The 27,105-nt window shown below is 39.1% G+C and overlaps 1 protein-coding gene across 2 annotated transcripts in view; it reads left to right on the top strand.

Moving 5' to 3' along the window:
* Positions 1-27,105, top strand: part of LOC102303373 (transient receptor potential cation channel, subfamily M, member 7) — a 43,051-nt gene that overhangs the window by 11,310 nt on the left and 4,636 nt on the right. The window contains exons 8-34 of one of the 2 annotated variants that reach the window (XM_042218789.1): positions 739-867; positions 980-1,257; positions 1,353-1,581; positions 2,033-2,188; positions 2,405-2,548; positions 6,275-6,403; positions 6,594-6,845; positions 8,668-8,842; positions 9,558-9,690; positions 9,856-10,034; positions 10,126-10,258; positions 10,639-11,441; positions 12,782-12,876; positions 13,373-13,469; positions 14,052-14,128; positions 14,245-14,282; positions 14,387-14,415; positions 14,941-14,994; positions 16,881-16,925; positions 17,115-17,180; positions 19,428-19,711; positions 19,900-19,982; positions 21,406-21,611; positions 21,897-21,948; positions 22,175-22,281; positions 23,296-24,338; positions 26,694-26,788. In XM_042218789.1, the coding sequence (XP_042074723.1) occupies positions 739-867; positions 980-1,257; positions 1,353-1,581; positions 2,033-2,188; positions 2,405-2,548; positions 6,275-6,403; positions 6,594-6,845; positions 8,668-8,842; positions 9,558-9,690; positions 9,856-10,034; positions 10,126-10,258; positions 10,639-11,441; positions 12,782-12,876; positions 13,373-13,469; positions 14,052-14,128; positions 14,245-14,282; positions 14,387-14,415; positions 14,941-14,994; positions 16,881-16,925; positions 17,115-17,180; positions 19,428-19,711; positions 19,900-19,982; positions 21,406-21,611; positions 21,897-21,948; positions 22,175-22,281; positions 23,296-23,408 (4,086 nt within the window). In that variant the 3' untranslated portion in view covers positions 23,409-24,338; positions 26,694-26,788. Of the gene's footprint in view, positions 1-738; positions 868-979; positions 1,258-1,352; positions 1,582-2,032; positions 2,189-2,404; positions 2,549-6,274; positions 6,404-6,593; positions 6,846-8,667; positions 8,843-9,557; positions 9,691-9,855; positions 10,035-10,125; positions 10,259-10,638; positions 11,943-12,781; positions 12,877-13,372; positions 13,470-14,051; positions 14,129-14,244; positions 14,283-14,386; positions 14,416-14,940; positions 14,995-16,880; positions 16,926-17,114; positions 17,181-19,427; positions 19,712-19,899; positions 19,983-21,405; positions 21,612-21,896; positions 21,949-22,174; positions 22,282-23,295; positions 24,339-26,693; positions 26,789-27,105 lie in introns of both variants that reach the window. The other variant, XM_042218786.1, reaches the window with a different exon arrangement.

Genomic DNA, 27,105 nt, shown 5'->3' with positions numbered 1-27,105 from the left:
CGTTCAGGTTATAGAATTGTTTAGCTTGGGTTTGCTTGTAATGCCGTAGATGCGGCTAACAGGTACTGACTGGCGAAGTGAACTCTGTCTCTAGGAGTAACTGAAGCAAAAGCTGTGGTGTGGGAGGAGCTCGGTGAAATCCTCAACTATGGTCAGAAGCCTTGGGAAGTGACCAGAAAATTAGTTTGCAGCAGATACAAGTGGCAGAAATGAGCTTCTTCTCAAAGGTGTTCGGCTTTCCCTTAGAGCTAGGGTGAGGGCCCGGCCATTCAGGAGGGGCTCAGAGTAGAGACACTACTCTTCCACATCAAAAAGACCCTGTTGAGGTGATTTGGGCATCTGACAAGGAAGCATCCTGGACGTGAGGTGTTTTGTAGGTTGTTTCCTACAGGTCAGGCCCAGGACGCACTGGATAGACTGTTTCTCAGCTTGCTTGGGAGCACCTCTCTGACGCCCCAGATGAAGTGGAGGAGGTGGCGGATGAGAGGGGAGATCTTGGTTTATTTAATTAGACTGCTATCCTTGCAGCCCATTCTCACATATGCAGCAGAAAATGGATGGATGGATTTAGGCCAATATTTTTGTTTTTTATCTTGCCAAGCTAACAAGCAAAAATTGTCAACAAAACATGTTGGTGACATTGCTGGTTGACATATTTTGGGCTTTAATATGTATAATTATATTTGTTATGAACAAGTAGTCTACTAAACGTGAATATGGGTTCATGTTTTTGCACAGAGGTCTGGGCGCCATACAGCAGGTCCTGGTTTAAGAAAAAGTCATGAGTCTTTTAGCATGCAGGCTGACAAGAAGGAGAAGACAAGGCACAACCACTTTATCAAGACTGCGCAACCGTACAAACCCAAGGTAAACATGCCTAAAAGGCTGTGGTGAATTAAAGCCTCTGCATATCTGGAACCATTGTTGAAAGTAAGGTCTGTCTCCTTCTTAACCCCCCATTGTTCATTTCACTTCTCAGCTCGAGTCTTCCACCGAGCAGAAACAAAAGAGAAGCAAAGAAGAGATTGTGGACATTGACGACCCAGAGACGCGGCGTTTCCCCTACCCTTTTAATGAGCTCCTGGTCTGGGCTGTGCTGATGAAAAGGCAGAAAATGTCACTCTTCCTCTGGCAGCATGGAGAAGAAAACATGGCAAAGGCACTGGTGGCCTGCAAACTATGCCGGTCTATGAGCTATGAGGCCAAGAAGAGCGATGTAGTGGATGACACCTCAGAGGAGCTAAAGGAGTACTCAAAGTAAGATTTTCTATGACTTTTGATAAGTTTCAGATATGAGTGAAATATTCTTTTTATATATCAGGAGTGAAATAATCGTGCGGGTTGTATCACAGTGAGTTTGGGAGGTTGGCAGTAGACCTGCTGGAGCAGTCATTCAGGCAGGATGAGACTATGGCCATGAAGCTTCTGACTTATGAGCTAAAGAACTGGAGCAACTCCACCTGTTTGAAGTTGGCTGTCTCGTCTCACCTACGACCATTTGTGGCTCATACCTGCACCCAGATGCTGCTGTCAGACATGTGGATGGGACGACTGAATATGCGCAAGAACTCCTGGTACAAGGTTCATGTTCCATTTAGATTTTAATTTTGGTAGAAGATAAAGCTGGTATAATTTTCATGTGATATTTAGAGCTTTGCTTGCAGATCTAATATACAAAAATTGCTATCAGTACCTTTTTATTTAAAAATGGTCAACAAAAATCTATCCTGTTAAGTGAGTCATTAGGGAATAAAGCATTTATTTAAGGAGGTCATACTCTGAAATCAAGGTTAGACCTTAAGCAGCTAATGAAGCTGAGTTACACTGTAGTGATTAATCACACTATAGAAAAGCAGAAAAGTATTTACATTTGTGAAAACAGCAAAATTGGCAGCAAAATTGGCAGTGCACACATCAGGTTAGTTTTTCTCTTAAATGGCAATATTATGGGTTTCATCAGTGTTTGTAATTCAAAGGACTGTCTCAACAAATATAGCAGTACCCACCCCCATGAGTTTGCATGTATCTGCAGGTGATTCTGAGTATCTTGGTGCCTCCTGCCATCCTCCTGCTGGAGTACAAATCCAAGGCTGAGATGGCTCACATTCCTCAGAGTCAGGATGACCACCAGATGACCATGGAGGACAGCGAACACAACTTCCAGAACATAGCTGAAGACATTCAAATGGTTAGATTTACACACTGTCTTTGTCTTGTGTGCACTCTAGAATTCACCAATGTTTTGACAGACTTTATGAATGAAAAGCTGTCAATTTGTTCTAGTTGAGCAGTATTAAAGGCTGTATCTATGTATAACAATGAAAAGTGGGAAAACTGTAATATTTAGATAATTAAATCTTTTTTCCTCACTGTGTAATTTGGGCCTGTTTAATGTTTTTTGCAGGATGTGTTTAAGGAGACAAGATCCCATGACCATGTGGAGACAAAAAGTGACATGGAGACACATGTTCGTTCCAGGAAGCTGCCTTTAACCAGGAAAATCTATGCCTTCTATCATGCTCCTATTGTCAAGTTCTGGTCCAATACGGTATGAAGATTACAGTGAAAGCGCATAGATATATATGGAAAAGCAAGTTGACTAAGATCTTCTCAGACACTTAAATTATCTTTTTGCCAGCATTGCTTCACTTAAGAAATTTAGTCGCCAAATATCCTTCAACTAAAGCCAACATGCACCCTTGTGTCAGGGAATCAGATAACATACAAAAGGTTTCTGCCACAACTTTATCTACTCCTTGGTGCATGGAGAAGGGGATAAAGTCTGAAGAAGTTAAAACTCCAGCAATACGTGTCTAGGAAAAATTCAGTAAAGCAATAAAGGTGTTGCTCGAGACTTAACGACTTGAGGTAATCAAACACCATTGAGACAGTAGAAGGTACAAGGGGCAGCCCTGATTGATCTCACAGTATCTCACCCACATGAAAGCTTATGGAACATAATCACACTAAAATATCCAATAAAACTTACAATTAATGGTTCTAGATTATTGGTAAGAGGTCTTTATATATATTTTTTCTTCTTCTTCTTGTCTCGTATCTGGTATTCATCATTCAGTTGTGGGTTTTGTTTTACCTGTGTTTAGGCAGTCCCCAAGTGGCAAAGCACCACCTTCATCTCCACATCGTTACTTTTTATTTTAAATAAAATACAGTAGAGAGTGGGCAGGAAAGTGTGTTCAAATCAGAAGGCAAGGGGTGCACCTTTCAGACAGCACGAGTCCTTCTACTAATTTTCCTTGAGGAAAATTATGTTATAATATATTTTCTTAAATACGCTCATGCACTGTCAGGTTCACGCTCTTCTTTTCTCTTGCATTTTTCTCACTGTTGCCCAACACTAGTTCTCAGAAACTTAGGTTGGGACTGATCTTTGTTGGTTACTGATACATCACTAAAACCCACTAGCCTACAGAATATAGCCTCTGCCTACGCTTATCTACATCTGCTTTAGCGGATTTCATCCGAGTTTAAGCACATTACTGCATCACTGCACCGCTGACTTGCCTATCACCCGTGGGATAATGGCTGATTTTTTCCAGCAGATCACACCTCACATGTCAAGGTTCAACAGTTTTCACAACTGACTTAATTAACGTTACACTAAGAAACTGGACGTGTGTGTGTGTGTGTGTGTGTGTGTGTGTGTGGGAGGACATTTTAAGACTTTCCCACAGTTTACAGTGTGTTTGACCTACTTAAAAAATTGTACTACTTAAGTAGCAATTTTATACAAACTTAAATTGAGAGTCAGCGTAACGATGGGAAACACTAGAGTTAGGCATTGCTTCCTTTCTGAACCCCTCCTGTGCTTAAAAAGTTATGTGACTTAAAAATAGCAGAAAAATAATGTTACTTAAAACATCAAAACTGGCTGATTCGTTTAGGGTCAGGTGGGAACTGTTCTCAGATTTAGTTGATTTTGATATGGAATGATATTTGCGTGGAGGCAAAGTCTCTTCAGAAATGCTGACAGTTAAGCTTGCTGACACAGACACTGCTGATGTTAAGCAGGTATAATGTTCACTGTCTTCGTTTACTGTGTTAGTTTGTTCATGGTTGTTGCTAGGTATAGAACACAAAGTGAAACTGAGGTTGGAAATGTCTCAAGTTTTGTTACTATTTAACCACAAAACAAACTGCTGGACAAATTTAAATTTGATCTGAGATATATCTATATCTGTCTATGTATCTATCTGTCTGTCTGTCTTCTGAGTCTGATTATATATATCAGAGTTTATTATTTTATCAGAGTGTCTGTGTAAAATTGTACAATATCTGGCTGTGCAGAAGTTGAAGAAATTTACTTAAAACCACATGCCAGCCTCATGGTGCCTCTAAAGAAAAAGTTGGACTCGACAAAAACATCAGGCATCTGACACTTATTCATCAGCACAAGAAAACATGTTCAGCAAATAGTAATAATATAGTAATGTGATACAAATTACACGTTTAAAGACTAATTTGATGTTATGGTACGACAGTTTGTCTGTGTAGGTTCTCAGTCATTTAGGTCATGGTAGTTTAAGGAGCTTGGAAAGAAAGTGACTGGACTTCTTAAAGTTTCTGGAAGACATTGCAAATCTCATCCAAGAGGCTTCTTTAGTTCTAAAACCAAATGGTGGAGAGTCCCAGATATTTAAACCTTAGTGCAGATTGTCCCTTAAGAGGGTCACTGACTCGCTATTATAAGAATATTACTACTGTGTGATGAGGCTCATGATTAATAGTGGGTGAATGACTTTTTTTTGCTTTTTTCCAAGCTCCTTAGACTAGTATGACAGTTGTACTTTAAAGTCTTCTGTATCATCTTCTCCTGTGTGACTATAAGATCATCTCGCTCCATCTTACTGGGATTTAAGTCACTCCTTTCCTCTTTTCACCCTTCCCAGTGTTTGATCACAAGTTTGTTTACTTTTTGATGGTGGAGTTTTTTCGGTGGACGCAGTTTAGTGTTTTGATTGGTTTTCCTGTTGCCTTCTGTGGGTCACCTGGTTGTCGGTGGGTAGTAAAGACAAGTTTGCATGATAGGAGCAGTAGAGGAGAGCAACAGAGTGGGTTTTCTGTAGTTATTGACTTTCTTTGAACATATGGCTGCACAGTATATGTCATATAGGTACTCATATTTAAAGTGTTACCAGAACGGAGGATTATCATTGTCATGATTATTTATATTTATATATTGGTGGTTTCCTCGCTTAAGTGGTAGGGTCCATGTGAGGCTGGGAAAGACATAAGTGTGGGGACTGAGTAGTAGAGTCGGGGGGGGTTGGCAGCTTCCACTGAGGCTGCATTCTATTTTATTTTATTTTTTTAACTTTGTGTCATTGACATTTTATTTTATTAAAATGTTTGCAAAATAAACTGTACCTTTTCCACCATTCTATTGCCTAAAGACCTGCTTCATCAACATCATTTTTAAACCTTTTGTTGCCAAACATTAAAAACACCCCCTTGTTTGGTTTCTTGGTGGCACACTCATCCTGTTTCTTGTATCCTCCTCTAACACAACAGCCATCTGCATGGCCTCTTTTACCACATCGATGAACCGTCTCTTTGGCAGCTCTATTTTTAATATCCTCTGCCAATTATGTCAGGGATCCCTCTTCTGCACATGTCCAAAGAGGGCAAATGAACTACTAAACCCAGGAGTTGTGACTAATATTGGGTTGTTAATATATTACAGTAAATGTGCTGCTGGTAAGAGGCCCTAAAGCCTTTATGGTTAGGTATTTACTTTTCAATTTATCACTGTGAGTAATCAGTTTTATATTAAATGCACTGACTCAACAGGTTTTAATAAAAATAACAATTGTTTGAGCATTTTCTGTTCCATTTATCAAGTAATCCACCAAAGTGCCCCATTAATACCTTCTGGGAACTGAGAGTTGTGAGTTTCACTTGAGACTGAGAGGGATGAATTTCTCTCACAATATTTATTCAGACGGCTAACCACCAGCTGAGCTCTGAGGCCAGAGACTTCAGGGACATGACTATTTGTTCCCAACTCAAAGTGATGAGGTTCAACCCTTTAGAAGGACTTTAACTGACCTCATCTCAAAATAATTAACTGAGGAAGTTATCTGAATTAGGGGCTCTTTGTAAGCCAGGGCCGTTTTCCATTTCCGTCCCCTCTGATTTATATACTATAGAGAATCTGCTGTGCATTGTTTCACATGTAGGAGGGATGGGAGGGAGGAATTTTTCTTTTTCTTTTTTTAAAATGAACCTTACTTTATTTGTCTCCCATATTCAGCTCTTCTACTTGGGCTACTTGATGTTGTACACATATGTGGTGCTGGTGAAAATGCCTCCATGGCCTTCTCCTCAAGAGTGGATGGTCATCGTCTACATCTTTACGGCTGCCATTGAGAAAATCAGAGAGGTGCGTGGATCAGAAGTGTTCCTTTTTCAGATGCATGAGTCTCCAAAAGTTCGTTGTCCAAAATGAGTTTGCATTTCATAGGAATACACAGAGGTTAGCTTATTATTACAGCTTCTTTCTGGAGGACTGACTGTTGTTTAATGTCTTTCTGATTTCACTTCTCTTCTCTATTACTGCTTTTACTCTCTAGATGTTTATGGCTGAGGCTGGCAAAATAAGTCAGAAAATAAAGGTGTGGTTCAGCGAATATTTCAACGTGTCCGACTTCCTGGCCATTGTGACCTTCTTTATTGGTTGTGGCCTGAGGTTGGGCGGAGGTGATGCCTTTGGCCCTGGGAGGACGGTTTATTGTCTTAACATCATCTTCTGGTATGTGCGACTCCTGGATTTCCTGACTGTTAATCAACAAGCTGGGCCCTACGTTATGATGATTGCCAAAATGGTGAGTCTTTTCTAAGTTTAGTATTCATTTGAACACAAATTTTACAGCAACTTGTGACACTGAGGATGAGATTGTTTAATTTACTTTCGTACCACAAGTACAACAATGTCTGGTATGTGGTTCTAGGAAAATTCAACTTGAGGCATGCAGAGTGAATCTCATGTAAAAGGGAAAACATTGCCTCCAGGCTCCTGGGCCTGTCAGACATAGTTTCTGCATAACAGAAATGAAGAACTGCAGACTGAGTTACTTAAAGCCCCAGGTTGAGTGTTTTAGTCCTGCAAAACCTTTGCTGTGCTGGTTAACAAGGGGCATCCTCCTTTAGAGGCCCATGAAAACCCCAGAAACCTCAACAATAGTACCTGGCATGCTAGGTGTCCCATCCCCACCCCCACTCCCACTTTTACCTCTCATGTTAGACATACTGCAGCCCAGGTGGACGACGGCGTCTTCTAAAGCCAATTTGCTGCTTCTCTCAGCAGCCTCTGATAATGACCTGATAGCTTGTCAGAAGGCTTGTCCTCGAACCTCCATGCTTTCTGTGTGGTTGTTGGCTGCAAATTCTCCTTATCCCATCTCTGCAAGGAGCACCAGCTGCAAATCTGACTTCTTCTTTTTTTCTTAGTTTGTTTCTAAAGTTTGTTCATAATTTAAACAAACTCTCAGAGATTCCTGGCTTTTGTGTATTGATGAATATGCCATGTTTATTTTCGCTTTTTTAATCACTTTCAATTCATATTTAAACAGCACCATCTGCAGGTATTGTACCGCACTATGTCATCCTAAACTGCCGCATTTAGTTTCACCATTTATTGTGCTATTAAAATATAACATCACATGCAATGGTATAGTTAAATATAATATTGGATGAAATGATGAGATAAACTCTGAGGCTGGTTCATTTTATTTGGCATTCTGTGATGAAACACTAAATTCGCTTCCTTACTGGGACTAAACGATTATGAGCTAGCTTAGCACTTACTTGAGCTAAACTGATTAGCCTGGCTTTGTCCAAAGCTTAAACATGTCCATCAACCAGCTCCTTTAAATTCTGACACCCTTTAAAAATAAATAATTATTATAATAATAATAATTTCATTGTTAATTGCAAAGTGAATTTTTTTTAAAGGGGATTGTGTGGCATCACACTTAATTTGAAGTCTAATTGGTGCAATTCCAGGTGTTGATATATGGATTTTTTTTTAAAAACCTTTGGACAAAACCAGACACATTATTTTGCTTGTTTTCAGTTTTGTTTTGTTTTTAGTTAAGCTTACTATGCTAGCTGGAGCTTTATATGTAGTTGGCATTTGAATAAATAAATATTATGTATATTTGACTAAAGTCTACTATATATACGGTATTTAAAAGTAGTGGTATTAGTGTTGTATTGGTGGTATTAGTGTTCCAACTCAGCCAGAAAGCAAATACATATTTCCTAATTTATTAGATTTCTTCTTAAATTAAGCAAAATTGAATCAGAATGTAATCAACATATGTTTAATTATGTGCATTTCAACAGCTTAAAAATGTATTAGACTAATAATCCTGGTGATTTCAGTACAAGCTTTGGAAAGATTTTCTACTATTAGCTAAAATCAATAATTTTTTAAACCAAACTAAAAACTGGAAAAGCATCAGCTTGTTTTTGTTTCATATAAAAACTTAAATTCGAGTTTACTTTAAATCCCGGATGTAACCTATATATACTAAAAAGTCCCTAAAATTTTTTTAGCAGTCTAATATTTTCATATATGGATAATTAATATGGTTATTATTTATCCATCATGTTTTCCATTGACTTGATGTGATGCACTTGCAGGTGGCCAACATGTTCTATATTGTGGTAATAATGGCTATAGTCCTGCTGAGCTATGGAGTACCTAGGAAAGCTATTCTGTATCCGAATGAGGAGCCAAGCTGGACGCTGGCCAAAGACGTGGTTTTTCAGCCGTACTGGATGATGTATGGGGAAGTATATGCCTATGAAATCGATGGTAAGGACGATGAGCTTGGTAGGGGAGATTAGGAGGGTAAGGGCAGTTTTGTTCAAAGCTTCTCACCACAGCATGTCAGCTAATCATCAGTCAAAACAAGCACTGGAAATCAAACCCACGATATCCTAATCATCGTTTGCTCCCACAACCTCTTTGGCACAACATGGTTCCCAAACAGCGGCAACCAGAACAGGTCACTTTAGGAGGGCAGAACATTTTGCTCCACCACAGCATCAACTGTCCTGATGTGGCTCTTAATGGTCTAGATTAAAAGGCAGTGCTTAAGTGGTCATCATTTGTGTTGGGTGCATTTGAAGCTTTGGTGGAACAAAACACTTGGCCAACCTCCGTAATCTGAGCTGGTATGCTGACATTTTACAAGCTGCTAAATTGATCACATAGGTTATCATGACCTTGTGGCAGCTAAAGAATCAATTCACGATGTTTCAAACAGCTGTAGCCAGTAGAAATAAAAATAAAATGAATACGTCTGATACAAAACTATGAAGAATGTTACACGACTGCAGTCATTTGAGCATTTTTTTTCCAGTCATTTTTATCTCCATCACACTGTTGAAGCTTTGCTGTCCTCCTTTATCTCTGAATGTTAGTTGTAGAAGACAATGAATTAAACCTGCATGTGTGTGCATTGTAATATTAGAAGGTTGGTGGATGTTTGTCCTGCTCCCTCCTAATGGACTTCTTTCCTTCACAGTTTGTGCCAACAACAGTGATCCATCGGTGAAGTCGCTGTGCACAGCAGGAGTGTGGCTGACGCCTTTCCTACAAGCAGTCTACCTCTTTGTGCAGTACATATTGATGGTCAACCTCCTAATCGCCTTTTTCAAGTAAGTACTTTTTAGCCTCAGCATTGCCCAGTTTTGAGCTATGTAAACATTTAAACTTCTATTCCTCCATATTGGTTTTGTCCATTTACTGATACTGCTTTCTGATTTCATTGTTGATCTTGCCATTGATGCAGTTGACAGTTAAATGTTTAACTCTGCTTCCAGCAATGTCTATATGCAAGTAAAGTCCATTTCTAATCTGGTGTGGAAGTACCAGCGTTACCACTTCATTATGGCCTACCATGAGAAGCCTGTCCTCCCACCTCCCTTCATCCTACTGTGCCATATATACTCCCTCTTCTGTATGTGTAGAAAAAGGAAGAAGGAGAATATCTACGGACCAAGTATACTTTTTATACTCATTACAAGCAGTTTAAGTGGTCATCAAAGAAATGTACAGCAGTTACAAGTTGCTGTTGCTTCTTTTTTTTCCAGAGCTGTTTCTCACAGAGGAAGACCAAAAGAAGCTTCATGATTTTGAGGAGCAGTGTGTGGAGACGTACTTTCATGAGAAGGATGATCAGTTTCACTCGGGAAGTGAGGAACGCATACGCCTTACTTCAGAAAGGTAAGACCACTGTTGGCCTTCACAAGAGGCAAGATACGTTTTCAAAGTATTAAAACAAATGGCAGTTTCTTTTTCTTTATTTGTTTTAATAAACACCCAGAAAATTGTACCAGTAATATTAAACAAGAAATCTATTTTCTTAAGTTTTATTTATATAGCACCAAATTATAACAGGAGTCATCTCAGGGACATAAAAAGGCTGTTATGGAAGTACTTGCTCAAGGACAGGAGGAAAAACTCAGCAAAAAGGGAAAAGGGCAACATTCAACAAACAATATAACAATATCTGAACAGTTTTATTGATTTGAATTGAATGAGGAAAGTTACAGGTAATTTGGGTTGTTCTGTAAGTAATGAAAGCTGCTGTTTGTCATTTACAGGGTTGAGGTCATGTGCTTGCAGCTGAAGGAGGTTGGAAACAAGGTGAACTTTATAAAGCGCTCATTGCACACATTGGACTCTCAGATTGGCCACCTGCAGGACCTCTCAGCCCTGACCGTGGACACTCTGAAGACACTCACAGTTCAGAGGGCATCAGAAGCCAGCAAGGTCCACAATCAGATCACTCGGGAGCTCAGTCTGTCTAAGAATGTGGTCCCGAGCATTGCCCCCATGTCGACAGACACTGGCCCCCTCTCCAAATCATCTGTGAAAGGAAAAAGCAGTGTCAGTGCCTACTTTGGCTCCTCTTTTCCCCAGACAGGAGCTACCATTGCAGATGCTCTGTTTGGAATGGGTGCAGAACGAAGGGCTGGGACAGAAAGCCGACGGAGAATCGGGCCCAGTCCTGCATCAGAATTGGGGCCGGACCCCACCCTGAACCCAGCATTGAGTCCAGAGAGGAGGGGCTTGTTCGGGCTTGGACACCTCGCTGCAGAGGTTGGCTCGTCAAGCAGTGCCGACTGCAGGGCCTTTGAGCAAAGTGTTGTGCCCATTTCCTCTTCAGAGCTGCGTCAACGAGGACACTCGCTCACTCAGACTAAGCAGACCCGTCCACAAGAGCCGGGCTCTTCCGACTCACCATCCAGCCTGCCTAATGTGCCCTCCCCTGGGGTTCAGTTCCACATCAGCAGCACCCCCTCCCAGCCCAGTGGCTCCAGCCACTCTGAACTAGCTCTGTCTGGGCTTTACCAGCACCCCCTACAGTCAGACAGCACCTCTGTAGAGTTTGGGGCATTTGTGGGTAAGTATGTGAATGAGGCTGAATCTGGTGATGAGAAGATAAAAGAGGAGGATGAAAAGTGTGTGTGTCTCTATCCTACTGTTGTTATTGTGTCTAAGACTTCTGGCTCTACTCAGCCTGTTTGCTTGCCTGCTTGCGCTGTGAAGCCTGAGAACACAGAGGGGTTAGCAAAGGGGGAGAGAGAGTGGGACTCCAATTTGGGATATGTAAACGAGGCATTCAGTGACGACGAGGGCAGATCCGGCTATCTGAGTAGACGGTATACAGATGATGAACTCTCTCCAGACCCCGAGTTAACATCACCACTGGGTGACAGCTATGGAAATAATAGACTGCCAGGCTGCACTGAAACGTTTGCTGTGGCATCCAGGAGACCCCACAGAAAGTGGATAAAGAGAGTGGGAGTGTCAGAACAAGCAACATCTTGCTATGAAGGTCAGAGTTGGTCAGAAGGTCATCATGACAAGAGGAGCCTGGCGAGTGGGCCAAATGCAGCAAGAGGTTTGAGTTTCAGTCTGAGCTCCATTTGCCAGGTGCTGGGGCTGTCCACCTCCAGATCAGGAGTGCAGTAGTGCTTTGGCTGGGGACCTTCTCCTTTCCTTTCTCTGCTCTGTCTGGACCTTTTGCCCGACTTGTTCTTGGGTAGTTCTGTGGTTTTCACCTAAGTCACACGAGTGTGGGTGATTGGTTTTCTTATTGAAGTTAACAATGAATGTTTTTTGTTTTGTATTGTTTTGTTTTTTTGGGCTGCACCCAAATATTTGAGTATTCGGATTTATTTAGTTGCATAGGCATCAAAATAAATAAATAAATATATATGTGTGTGTATATATATCAGAGACAAGCCTGGAAATTATGGGTTTTCACAGTTCTCGTTAACAGCAGTGATCGTCATTTCAGCTCACCACCTCACTGTTTTAAGATTGTTGCAAGTTTTAGCAGCTTTTTATAACCACAAAAAAAAAAATCAGTGGGCATTTTTACTCGGCGTAAACCACATCTCTCTTTCTCTCTGTACCATCCAGCAAGCAGCTGTACCCAGACAGATTTTTACACTGCATGTGGCACTATTTCACAATAGTTAGTGATTATGTGTGTCCCCCGGATCTCAAAAGAACTTGTATTCGGGACAGCCCTATTATTTTAAGGTATTTGTGTCTGTCAGGTCGGGGTGAGGAATCAGATGTTGAACTGAGATTATTTCACCATGAAGGGGTTGGTCGTGTCATTAAATCAGGGACTGTGTATGGGTTTTTTTTTGTTTGTCTTAATTTGAATTAATTTGAGCAGTTGCATTAGATTTTGTAATAGGAATATAACTTGATGTTTTCTTGGTTCAGGACATAAAGACAGTGAGGAACTCCAGCACTCTTTGGCCAAAGCAACACCCACCTCCAGCAAACAGCAAAGCCCGACCCCACAGACCAAATCCCAGGTGTGTGTATGTCACCTATACCGATGTGTATTTTATTTATTTTAAAATTTCTCTTCTCATAATGTCAGACCTCCGCAGACATTTTCATAAGTAGACTCCTAACATGACTGACTGGGCTGTTTGCATAATAAGCATGTAAAAACAACCAAACCACAGCAAAACAAACCGGTCTCATTTTTCCTGAATTTGCAAATACGTGTTCTGACTAATCAAAAAAACCCAAAAAAAACACCCGGAAGAGTCATTCAGTAACTTGTTAATTGGTGTGTGACAGATGGCTGACTTATTAAAACATGATGGGTAAACAGGATGCTAAATTTCTGTTAGGTTAACTTAACGGTTGTATGAAATAATCTTTCCTGTTACAGCTAAACTGTCAAATTCACCACAGATCTGTGATTAAGAACTGTTTGCCTTCACGCAACTTTTTGCATGTGTGCTTTTGTTTTTGTTATTTTAGTTTTTTAATCTCACTGTGTTTTTGTGTCGTCCCCAGGCTCAACCCGAAGGTCACACTCACATCAGAGCAGTCAACTCTTATGCTGGCTTCACTGAGTTTGACAGAAACCCAGCCTTTCTTCATCCAGACTCGAGTAAGTTCACAAAACGGCGATGAATTATAACATGCAGTGGGTCCAGAAGTTTTGTAAGTTTTCCTTTGTACACCACCACACAATGTGATTGTGTCACACAGTTTCAGTGTGACTCAGGTAGTACATTAAGTGTTGAGGAATTATAGCTGTTTTTATACAAATACTGCGTTACATTGAAAGTGGGAAGATGGAAATGCTGCACGTAATGGTAGTGATGGCTGAATGATGGGGAACAAAACAAAAACAGCTGCAAATACTAGAACTCAGCCATCTTGGGTATGACGTCACTCCCAGCTCAAGTTTCCAAGGTAACAAAGCAGCAAACGTCCCCTATTTTCAGAAGCTCAAGGTAACTGAACAATTGACTGAAGAACAGTTTCGTGAGGCCGATAACGTCGCTATCGCTCGCTGGAAATCAATCACGTTCTGATTGTTTGAACTAAAATCCACTTTGAAGATGGCCAGATGAAAAATGACAAACATTGTTCCAGAATACTTTTGAACAGACTGTATATTAATGTGATCAATGTTTCACGTCTTTTGAAATATACGGGTTGTTTGTCACTGGTTGTGTTTCTTTAGCTCTGACAAAGAAGGACAGGAGCAGAGTGTCTGCTGAAGACATCCTCACACATGATGACCCCAGGGCTGCAGTACTGGTAAGATTAGTCCGTGTACTTTCCATCGGAAAAAGTCATATATTGTGCAGATTAACTCTGAACTATATTTGTACCTGTTCCTGTAACTGTTTAACAAGTTCTGCTTTCTTTACCAGGAAAGAATTCAGGTCAAATCGGCCCAAGCCAGCAGCCTGTAAGTGTCCACACCCACACACGTGCACACAGGCACAGAGTAAAGTCAAAGTCAAGCTGGGCTTTAGTACTTATTTGTATTTATTTGTGTATTTCCCCTATCAGGCGAGCCCCTGGGGAAGACACACTAACAGGTGAGATCTGTGCTCCTCTGAAATCTGCGTAGTCAGGGTTTTCTGTCTGGCTTAACTAGTTCGGTTGCTTTACTTACAATGTTATCACAATGATCTTTGATCTGTTAGCTTTCTCAACATCCTTTGTGTGCAATAAAATCTATACTGTAACAGGTTTCACCAAAAACACCTTTCCCTTTTTTTAAAATACCATTTTCACAATATTTCGTTAATGTTTAACTGAAGAATTGTGATTTGTCTTTCGCAGCATTGCTCTTTAGAATAAACTCAGTTGACCTTAAGGGAAGAACACGTCACAGCACGTGTTTAGAGTTGTGCGAAGCATTTTCCAGAGAAGGAAAGGTCTAGAACGGATCAATAATATGTGAGAGAGGAACGATTTCACTAATATTTAAAAGCCTACACCTGCAGACAAATCTGATAGGAGAGAGAAACGCTGCTGCAGAATGTTTAATGGGGCTTTTTTTGGTTTGTTTTTTTTCTGGATGAGTTTTTTACTGTTTAGTTCTTCTTCTGTGGTTACAGCTGCAGTTTCTCTCTATACGCCACGTCACGCCCACCTCGGACCCAGAAAGGACTGTGAGTGTCGCTGACTGGCCAAAAAGCACAATAATTATCTGCATTAGTCATTTCATCTATTCTGAGCTTTAGTGGGAGATTAATCCAATGAAAAATGGCTAATCCAATCAGTTTTAAAGCAAACTTTTAAAATCAGTAGAAAATGGCATTTGTTGTTTTTGTCTTTATATATGAAAATCATTTTATGTATTTTTGAACAAAACAAGTATTTAAATGTATCTGCAACACATTTTTGGCCCTGAATAGTGTCAGTTGGTAAAAAAAAAAACAGTCATTAAAATATTTTAAATAATTTATTAATATCTATACAAACAAATTGATGATACTAAAGACATGACAAATTAAAGTAACATATTTGTGTGAAATATTTGATCATACATGTGACTTTTAGAATTTCTTAGAAAACAAAGAACTGGCTTGAAATTGTAATAAATTTAATAATGTATAGATATTACATTTTTATACTTCAATCTATTTTTTTTCTTAAATTAAAAAAAAACTTTTAGAAGTAAAAAAGAGCATGGGCCTGTTTCTGCCTCTGTTAAGTAATGCAGTGACACCTGCTGGCGGATGTCGGAACAATTCACGTTTTTCTTAAAGGAACATTATTTATTTAACTGTGGACATGCAGTACTTTTAATACATTCAGATTCATTTAATGGAAGCTGCCCTAATTTGGAAGTGTCAGGTCTGGCTTCATTAGATTTTAATAGAAATAAATGGCACTTCTCTGGTGCTCAAATCACTATTTGAAAAACTCAGGAACAGCAAGGCGTCTTTGCAGAAACCATGACGCAAACCTTTTTAAAAGCAGGTTTAAATGTGAAATATTTCAACTGAGCTGAATCTGTTAACCAAAATAAGCCACAAAATTCCATCTAGTTTCCCAATAATCGAGTAAAGCAGGCATCTATACAGCTAATATCTCCAAAACTTATCATTTAAAATGTTGTTCTGGAGATTTATGAAAACAAGATAATTAAAATAGAACAATTATTAAGCTGCATAATGTTATGCAATTATTCCCCTTTTTTAAAATGTTGCTTCTCTCTGGTAGGATTACTTGGATTACTACAACTAATTATTTAGGTTTAAATGATTATAATTAAAGTTCAAGAAAATTCACGATTACAAAGAAAAGTTTCTTTTTCTTAATACTACAGTGACATTATTGAAGACAGATATTGGAGACTCTGGTACAACCCAGAGTATTACAACAGTGTGCAATGAACTTAACCTTAAAATGATCGCTTCAAACATGCGTACGCAGTCAGCTTCCATCGTTAAAGTCACTTTAGTGTATGAAGTGCAGTGCAGTTTATTTCCAATAATACCGCGAATCCCCCACAAATAGTCAACTAGTTGCTGCAGAATGGTGATTTAACGGCTTGGCGACCATGTTTTTATATAGGAACATAACCAGAATACAAGTTGACAGCTAGTTAAGTTGAGTTTTTTAATACTAAGAGCTGATTGCAAATATGTCCTGCACTTATTTTTGTGTTCTAGTCGCAAGGAAGTTGTAGTTCTACATTACTGTGACTAAACAAGCATGATCTCAGTATTAACTAAAAAATTACAATAATGATTTTTTATAATCAGACAGCCCTGACTTACAGCAAAGAAGCTTTATCAATAAAATAGCACTAAGGGTCAGAGGTAAAAATGTCTGTTTGATAGTCTGGACGGTAAATGGTAAATGGCCTGCATTTGTATAGCGCTTTTCTAGTCCCTAAGGACCCCAAAGCGCTTCACACTACATTCAGTCATTCACCCATTCACACACACATTCACACATCTTAAATGATTAATTCCGAAGATCATTGAGTCATTCTTGCTGGTATGTTTTGCACAAATATAAACACATTATTTTCTGTTTTCCGTAGCTATTGGCTCTCCATTCAAGCCCATTGAAAGCTACCAGTACTCAGGTGAGATGGTGATGCTAGACAGTAAGATCTGTTCCATGTTTGTATCTATTAATATTTTTATTAAAATCAGTACTAAAATGTAGGTGAAAAGTGTAACCGAGACAAAGTATTTTCTGCACTTTTACTTCAGCTCACTCCTCTACTGCTGCTGTACATGGTGTATGTTCATGTGTACTTTTCCTCTTGTAGCTGTGGAGCGGAACAACTTGATGCGGCTGTCTCAAAGCATCCCCTTCACCCCTGTGCCACCCAGAGGTAAGAACAGTACTTTACAAGGTGAAAATCCCAGCCGAAAGCTTGATGCAGGCAGTTGCAGAATGAGGAAGTATCAAGACGGAACATCACAGATCTGCTTTCAGTATTGTTTGTGCTTTTTTTCCTCACCCTATATCTGCAGCTGGGTCAGCAATAGCTGTCGTTTGATCGTGAAGCAAATAAGTGTACTTGTGTGTGTTGTTCATTTTGACTTCTCGATTGTCACGAGATTGTCACTACGTCCATCTCGTTATACCTACAGTGTACCCATCTGCTGATGGTTGCTCCAGCAAGATAACCCACCATGTCACAAAGCTCAAATCATCTGAAACTGGTTTCTTGAACATGACCATTAATTCACTGTACTCAGATGGTCTCTGCAGTCACCAGCTCTCAATCCAGTAGAGCAACTTTGTTTTTGAATCTGTCTCTCAAAGAATGAATGGGGGCAAAAGGAAGTCCAAGCTGGTGTTATTCGTGAACCTAATAAAGTGGCCTGTGAGTGTATGTAGTAGAGTTAGATGTATTATATGGGTAAGAGGCATGCTGCCAGTTACTAATCAAATTTCAGAAATAAAATCTGGTTAAGTTCTATGTGAATTAGTGCTGTAACAGCTGTAAGAGTTGGCCCAAATCACGTTTGACTATTCTTTCAAAGAACATTTAAATATGTTTTACACGCACAGCTTCTCTGTCAGAAGTCCAGCTCCAGTCTGTGCTGCTCAGAGCACAAAGAAATGCTTCTTTTTTTTTTTACCCCCGTAATCAAATCTAGAATATTTGTTAACAGTCCCAGTATGAACACCTCCAGGATGCAGCACGACAGCCAAATGAGTCTGTATGGTCTTTTAACCTTTAACCATTACTCTAGTCCTATTCTAATCTCTAAGCTAATGCCAAATATGTTTTATTTTTGTTTTCTTGTTTTTTTTATTATTCTCCCAAATCAGCCAGTGAAAGAAAATAATCACATAAAAAACTACTACTAGGTTTCACAAAACATCGAGCCTCAAGGCTCACATTACCAGACTGTATCAATTTATTTCCATGTCCTGTTCAGAGGCTTGTTGGTTGATCAATATCTGTTAAATTTATGTGATCAAATTGCTAAACTAATGATTCCTTCTTCTTCTTTTTTTTAATCAATCCGTCACTACAGTTGAATTTTTACCTCGGTTTTGTTGTTCTGCATGTTGGCTTTGTATGGAGATACTGGTACAAACTAAATGTAAATACTGGTTCTTAGAGAAGTGGATGTAAACTCTAAGTGGCCTAAGAGCATTCAAGAACCTGCAGTTTTTGTTACACCTGGATTTACTGGGTGTTGTTTCCTGAGCCCTTGTCTGCTCCTAATGAGGAAGAGGAAGAGGAAGAGTGGAACAAAGGGTTTTCAGGCTCTCACTGACACACCCAGAGGAGCTCTGTGCCAATTTTCCAATGCACGAGTTGGAAAAAACCCAGACTCATTCAGTAGAATAAGTTTGATAAGTCCCTGACGAGGATGCATCTTGTAACTGCACTGACTTCAGTTAAAGTCCAGCCCGAAGACATTGTTTGTTTGCCTTCTTTGATATAAATGTCCCAAGAATAATCAATCGAAAAGTGACTTAAAGTATTCAAATACAGAACAGGGAAGAGAAATGTGTAGCAAATATGCATCCCTTATTTATCCAGGTGAAAATCTATTAAAGTGGTAGCAGAGATTGACAAAACTTTTGCAACTCATGCACCAGATTGCTCCCCCCACCCAAAAAAAAAGGGTGCATTGACATAGAGCAAGAGTATTACTTTCAAACAAAGTGGGAACAGTGGTCTGTACATTTTACACATGTACAGTCAGAATATGTTAGTTTGTCCAATGATCTTTTAGCATCTGAAAATTGGGCCTTTATATTAAAATGGCTGTAATTCCTTACCGGTTAAAGTGGTACTTTTTTCTTTGCATTAATGGAAATTATGCCATTTACAAAAAGATTTGACTCAAGATTTGACTCAAGTAAAAATCCACAAATATTATGGTGAAAACTCAAACAATTAGAAAATTTGGAAAAATGAGCATAGAGCCTAACTAGCTGCTCGACCCGCAGCTACTGTAGTTAAAGACACATTGAATCAAATCTGTCGAAAATAAGCGCCTGTCACTATTAGACCAATGCGCCTGCATGAATGAGTTTTAAAGCTACTGTTTATTTTAAGGTCGTGACAGTGTGAGGTGTAATCATCACCCGCTGCTCTGTGTTCCTTCAGGGGAGCCGGTGACCGTTTACCGTCTGGAGGAGAGCTCCCCGAACACGATCAACAACAGCATGTCTTCCTGGGCTCAGCGGGGCCTCTGTGCAAAAATAGAGTTTCTCAGCAAGGAGGAGATGGGCGGAGGACTCAGACGGGCCCTCAAGGTGCTCTGTACCTGGTCAGAGTACGACATCCTGAAACCAGGACACCTGTATATAGTCAAATCCTTCCTTCCTGAGGTGGTCCAAACATGGCAGAGTATCTACAAGGAGGACACTGTGCTCCATCTTTGTCTCAGGGTAAATAATTTGACCTGTGGATTACTCTGGCATATTGGGGGTAGCAAAATAATGTCATTTATGGCAATATTTTAACATTTTTATTCGTTTATCACTGTTGGCAACCCTCACATGCACTGCTTTGTGTAGCGTTGCGTTATGAAGGTTATTTGAAGCTTTTCATCCAGTGCTGCTTTGTGTCACTGCAGGAAATTCAACAACAACGAGCTGCTCAGAAACTGACATTTGCTTTCAACCAAATCAGGCCGAAGACAATCCCCTATTCACCGAGGTGAGTGTGCCTGACACAGAAATCCCATTCAACCATAAAGTACAGAACCACTTTCAGGCTTTATTTTTCATATCCTACCATTCCTCTTATTTCTGTCAGTCATTCACTTGGGTGTACAACATCCTACATCCACTTTGATGAGCATGTCTGTCACTGTGTTATCACTGGGTACTAGTATCAGTTCTTTAAAAATCTAATTATATTTCCATACAAATATTTTTGAGACCTTGACTACAAGCTTGTTCAAGTTTTCCATCTGCGACATGAACTTTAAGTTATTCATGAGCCTTGTTGATCGTGCGTCATGGTGACAATTTTTATTTACACTTTTACAACCACTGAAAAACACCCCTGTACATCTACATAATAAAAATAGTCTGTTGGAAGATGGTGGCTAGATAAAGCCATTATATTCATCCTCTGTTCTTATTTACTGTCATAGTCTGAACTACAGGCCAGTCTACATTCCTTTATTTGTTAAGCAAATGAACCCTTTGTTTACTATTCATCTGTATCAATTTTGCAGGCCTCAATTTCCAGGACTTAAAGCATAAAAGTCAAAGATTTCACTTCCTTTTTTTTAAAGTTTGTTACAGCTTTAACAGTTCTGGTCAGCTGGACAAACTCTTTTTTTTTTTTTTTTTTTTTTTTATTAAAGCATTAAAGCCACAGTCGGCCTCTTTTTCCATCGCAGTGTGTGTAATCTGATATCATTCTGGTCATCGCATCAGTCACAATAATTCAAACCAATGTCTAAAAATGACCACTGATGAGTCATAGCAACAACAACCAGACCAGTATTTCCTGAGTCCACTTCAAAATAAAAGTCAGCTTATATTAATCCAGTGCAGTGCTTTCACAAAACAGGAAGAGTTTCGTTTGCACTGGCAGTGAGCAGAGTTTGTGTGCGTCTTTTGATCTGTTTGCTTTTTCTTTCTTGTACAGTGCACCTGTTGTTCTCATGTGATGTGCTCCGTGAGGGCTAAAAGTCTTTGTTAAAATGTTTTTAACATAGATATTGCTTTATTTTATGGGTTCAGTCACCAGCGTCACATCATTCAGTTATTTGGTGGTATTTTCATATCATTCTTTTGAGATCCAACCATTTAGTGAGCTTGATATTTCTTGTGTTATTGCAGTTCACCTGGCTCGGCTGCTTTCCAAATTAAAATGCAAAGCAGTTGCCACATTTCTGGTGCTAATATTTGCATTTTAAGAAGGCAAACTAATGTTTCCTGGAGCACCAAAGACTTTCTGTCATTTGAAATGTTGGGGGGGGTTTGTTTAACTTTAGATGCAGTTCATTTTTCAACTAATACCAAGTCTCCATAATGAAAACTTAATGCATGATATATTTTGTTGCGTACTTTCCAACAACTTCAAACTGCTTTTGAATGAAGCCTGTTCTGCTATATGCTTTCAGGTTCCTGGAGGTCTTTTTGCTGTATTGCCACTCTGCTGGACAGTGGTTCGCTATAGAGGAGTGCATTACCGGCGAGTTCAGGAAGTTCAACAACAACAACGGTGATGAGATCGTCCCCACCAATCTCCTGGAGGAAACCATGCTGGCCTTCAGCCACTGGACCTACGAGTACACCCGGGGAGAGCTACTGGTGCTCGACTTGCAGGGTAAAATGTCTTCACACACCCTCAGGACATGTGATGGGTCCCACCTAATACAACTACAACTCATCTTTCAATGCCTCAAAAACTGTCAAGTTCATTTATTTAACAATAGGATCCATCACTTTCAGTACATGGATCCATCAATAATCAGTTATGGAGTTCAAGACAAAGGGCTCGTTTAGAAATGATGATATCTGTATTTGTAGTTGACAAACGTGAGCAGTTAGCTGAGGTGTTCTCATCTTCTTTACTCTGTCAGCTGTGAAACAAATCTTGTGCCTCCTGTAGGTGTCGGGGAGATTTTGACGGATCCTTCAGTTATAAAGAGCGGTGAGAAGGGGTGAGTGCTCCATTTCTCACATAAATCAGTCGCCCTTTTAATCTGTGATGTTATTTCAGAATTAGAATACTTTATTTTTCTCAGAGGAAATGTAAGAAGAGCAACTAGCAAGTTAAAGTTAAATAGTACAGTATTTTACAAAATAGCTCTAATTTGTCTTCATATTTAATTCAGTTTTAACATTACTGTCAGTTTGTCCTAAATGATGTCTCCGTGCTTGCTGCAGATCTTACGATATGATATTTGGACCCGCAAACCTGGGAGACGATGCTATTCGAAACTTCCGTACAAAACACCACTGCAACTCCTGCTGTCGGAAACTCAAACTTCCTGGTGAGAGAGATTTAATTGTTGCTTTAGTTAGATTAATTTTCACTTTAATTTTACACGAAATGAGTGGTTCGCAAACAGTGGGGCCTGGAGCCATTACAGGTGGAGTCCAGGGGATTGTAGTCCAATTTAACTTGATCTGCTTCTGAGGTGGGAAATCCTAAGAAAAAATCCAAAGCCCAGCTGATACATGATTTTATTGACATAAAGTATTTTTTTTTTCTGCTGGCCAGACATTGTGGATCATGGAAGGTGGATGAGTGCTATCGTAATGGGTGTACACCAACCCCCTGCTGCCACACAGTCATCAGTAATATCACAGGAGCTACCACAGAAGTTGTATCTAAACCTTTCAGTATTTCACAAAACAGCTGTTCTCACATTAGAAAAAAGATGCTTTGTTCCACATTTAGCTTCTTGCATATTTCCATTCCTAGTCTCTGGGCTGGAATATGTAACACTAAATGGGTTATAAACAAAAAGCAAACACATATCAGACATACAAGTTCCAGCCATAATCAAATGCACATGCAAACCTTCAACCCTTACATCACCTCTCCACCCACGGAAGATACTACTGTGAAACCACACACGTCAATTTGTGCGTACACATCCTTTCATTGGGCGCGTTATAACGTCAACAGAATAAAATTAGTGACAAACAGGGTTGCTTACTGGCCACTGACTCATGGTTGTTTTTTGTTTTTTAAAACCCTCACACCTGATGATGATAATATTAATATTATTAATATTTATTTACATTCTCATTTTATTTAGACTTTATTTTCATTTACGCATCCGTAGATTTTTAACTGTTATGTATTTAATGTACTCTTATTCTGCTTATAAGCCAATTAAATTTCTACTTTAAAAAAAAAAAAAATTCTACATTATTGCATACATGTTTTGTTATTAGGTTGCCACTTATCTGTGAAGCTTTTTGAACTGCACTAACCTGCGTGAATTCTGATTTATTGACCACACTTTAACTTTGTTCCCGTTTTTCATGTTCATCAGATCTGAAGAGGAACGACTACACACCAGATAAGGTGACATTCCCACAAGAAGAACCTCCGAGCACCGGGGGTGGCGTTAAAGAGTCCCGCCAATCAATGAGGCTGATGCTGTGATGCGTGCGAGGAGACACTAACCTGATTCATTATAGTCATAGCCAAGGAGCAGGAAGGTGCAATGAACTGGAATAGCTATGTTTCAATCGAAACTGGTGCATGCAGACTGTGTCATGTTTTTCTGTCCCACCCACCAAAATGCTGTGTGAACATAAATCAACCATCTTACTCTTTGTTTTTTTTTTAGTATATACATGGGAAGGGTGTGGAGAAGGTTTTAAAATATTTTGTACAATTTTATGAATATATATATATATATATATGTAAACTGGATATATCAACAGGTACAGTGTCATTGCAAAGGATTTATTTATTAAGAAGTCTGAAAAGTTGCCTTGTTTTACCAAAAAAAGAAGAAAAAAAAAGAACAAATCTAAGTGCATTGTATATCTGTTACAGCAGCTTCAGAAGAGATCGCTTGCTGAAACCGAGTCACTGCTACACGGCGGATTGCCACCAGATCATTTTTACAGACTTGTATCAAACGTTTTGTCTCTTAGTTATTGAAAACATATACACGATTAAAGATCATGTAAAGTATGGGCAGATTGCAATGCAACTTTTACAGAACAATGTATGTAATTTTATTGTATTGAAAGTGTGTCCAGCAAAATATCGATAATAGTTTTTATTGTTACAAAGGTACTATTGCTATATCTTTGTCATCAACTATTGTATGAGCAAATTACAGTCTAGTGTATCTTATAGATACTGTTACCTGGCATGAGCTGAACAGATAAAAATATTTTATTCAGGGGAAGTGACAAACATAAGGGTATTACTGTATACATTTTGTACTGGATATCATTTTAAACAAATAAAATGTTAAAGTTTTAGCAACATCGCCCAAGTCTTAAAATAATCATTGTGTTAACATTTGTGGTCTCTATTCAGATTCTAACTCTTATGTTTCTGCCTGCAGCTCTTACAGTAAGTACACATCAATATTTTGCTCTTTTTTTTTTTTATTCTAAGTTATGATATTATTATTTTTCAACCAAAATAATTATGAACATGGGGATTTTGTGCTTATTCTGAAAAAACAAATTAAATATATTCAGGGTTTAGACAGATGGTTTGTTAAAACGGACTTTAAATGCATCGCCGTTAGTGACGGCCAGTCAGGTGCATGGAGAAATGACCTTAACGAACCTTAACATTTTATGATCAAACCTAAAAAGAAAGGTGACAGCTTAACCAGAAAGCAAAAATTAATTTACAAATTATATTAATTGATCGTCATCAATAATACGAAAAAATAAAAGTGAAACCGCTAGTTAAAATTATAACTTAACAGTTGAAAATTATTAACAAGATTTAGGTTAGCCAACTGTAGTGGTTAGCTAAGGCTGAGTAGTAAAATGTTAATTAAAAGCTGGAAATTATTAGCCACTGCTAGGTTAGCTTATGGAAACTGTTCAAACTCGTATATAATAGTATCCGAGACACTGAATCGTTAGCAAACATTGTACATTAACGGTTATTACAGCTGTCTAAAATTAGCAATAAGCTATAAATTATTAACTCAAGGTATTGACTTCAGAGTTAATGTAGCTAATTAGTAAAACGTTGGATAATTATTAGCCAATATTATAGCCAGCAGCTAAAATTCTTGAAGTGGAAGCTGATTAAATTATTGTATGTAATTAATGGCCAATTTAGTGGGTGCATTTTGCTAGTACAGGGTTGGGCTCGCTTTCAGAACTGCCTTAATTCTTTATGAGACAGTCAATAAGGTGCTGAAAACATAAACCCAAAGATGCTAAAGTTATTAGACTTAGATGTTACGGCTGGAGACTATTTGAGTAAACTAAACTCATCGTCATGCTCATGGAACCAGTTTGAGACGATTTGTGGTGCCGTGTGTTATTCTGCAGCCATCAGAAGATGGATACACTGTGGTTATAATGATGGACATGGCATCAACAATACTCTGGTAGGCTGTGGTGTTTGAGTGATGCTCTGTTGGTGCTAAGAGGTTTAAAGTGTGTCAAGTACAACATCTCCCCGCGTCATTATGCCAGCAACAGCCTGAACTAGTGATACAAGGTGGTTGTATTCTTTCATGTAGTGTAAACCACAATCCGACCCTACCCGCTAAATGTTGCAGCAGAAATGGAGACTGACGGGGCCAAGTAATATTGTTTTCTCAATCTTGTGTTGTCCAGTTTTGATGTGAATGCACAGTTTCTTGTTCTGAGCTGACAGGAGTGCGGTTCCCACCTGTTGAAATTTTAACTGATAGTGTGAATAAAGGAGTTTGTTGCCAAAAAATGGACAAACCGCTGAAAGTGTCTATAAAACATAACTAAAAGGAGTGGAATATTGAAATAGTTGTCCTGAACTAATAACTGGGAATGTGTAAGTGTTTGGAGCTACTGACATAAGTATATTTCTACTCTAAGAAATACAACAAGCCAAATTCAGTTTTGTAACCTTTTCTAGATAAAGTGAAAATGATTAGTTCCCATGGTAAAGTCTGCCACCTGACATTTAGTTATATTCCAAGCATGCACATCTAACCAACACGGGTTAAATTACTCTTGAAATATTGCTGGTGCGCTCAAGCTACCAGCAGCCCTGCCTGCAGATGAAAGGCATAGAAATACTTGATTGTCATTCTGCAAAAGGAAACAGTAGCTGTGCTGTTTTCACAGATTCTTGAGGTGAGAAGCGGCTGCTTGTTATCAAGTCCACACACAGAGAAACCTCTGTGTAGCTGCCTCTGGTCACACTCACCTGTACCATAATTTGATACTTGAAAGGAGAACTTTGACTGCAGATAACTGGAAGATTTGCATTTTTTACATTCTTAGCTGAACCTTTATCCCCACAAGTCGGACATCAGGTGTGGCTGCAGTCATTACAGGACAGAGAGTCACTTGAAAACTGTATGAAAGAAAGAAAGAAAAAAGTCTCATCCACCCTCCCACTGGGTGTGGTTTGCTTCTAATATAGTCGACTGTGATCGTGACTAGGCGTTTCACTTCTTGAAGCTGAGCACTGAGTTTACATCTCAGCAGCTGCAAACCATGGCCACAGTCACTGTTGAATACTGGTAAGTCTAATGTATTCTGTGCACACGGTATCAGCACACTTGCTTTTCTTTCTACTTATTCATTATGCTTTTAAGATGTAGCTTTACTTTGAGATGATTTTTTGTTTTTAAATGCATCATTTCATTTATCATTTATGTTGCTTATTTTTTTCTGTATTTCAAACTAGAGCTTAAAGGTGTGGTAAATGTTGATGTTGATGTTCCCTTGTTGTTGGTTTGTGGCACAGTAAAGGATGAAGTTATGCTTTTCGCTACCGGGATCTAGCTGGTCTCCTCCGGCAGGTTCCTGGTGTGAAACTAACAGGACTCACAGGAGAAGACGGTAAGCTGCTCTGGTTTTTATGTCATACATTGTCTGTGGAAATCCACTCATGCCATTTCAATTACAGACATATTTCACTGTCGCTTTTTAAGTTTCGTGCGGGGGAAAAAAAGTGTACATATACAGTTTTCTTTTATTATTATTTACTTATTTCTACCTACTCATGAAACATGTCACAGATCTGTATTTTGGTGGTAGAAGGAATAAATCAGTATTTCAACGTGGCATCCTCCCCCCACACAAAAACAAACAGTTTAGCCAGCAGTCATGCTGACAGTATGTGTGTGAAATGATATGAACACAGTTTCATTTTTGTG

The sequence above is a fragment of the Haplochromis burtoni genome, unplaced genomic scaffold (assembly GCF_018398535.1).
Source record: "Haplochromis burtoni strain Fernald_Lab_line unplaced genomic scaffold, NCSU_Asbu1 Contig_2, whole genome shotgun sequence".
NCBI lineage: Eukaryota > Metazoa > Chordata > Actinopteri > Cichliformes > Cichlidae > Haplochromis > Haplochromis burtoni.
This window is presented reverse-complemented; position numbering and strand designations above follow the sequence as displayed.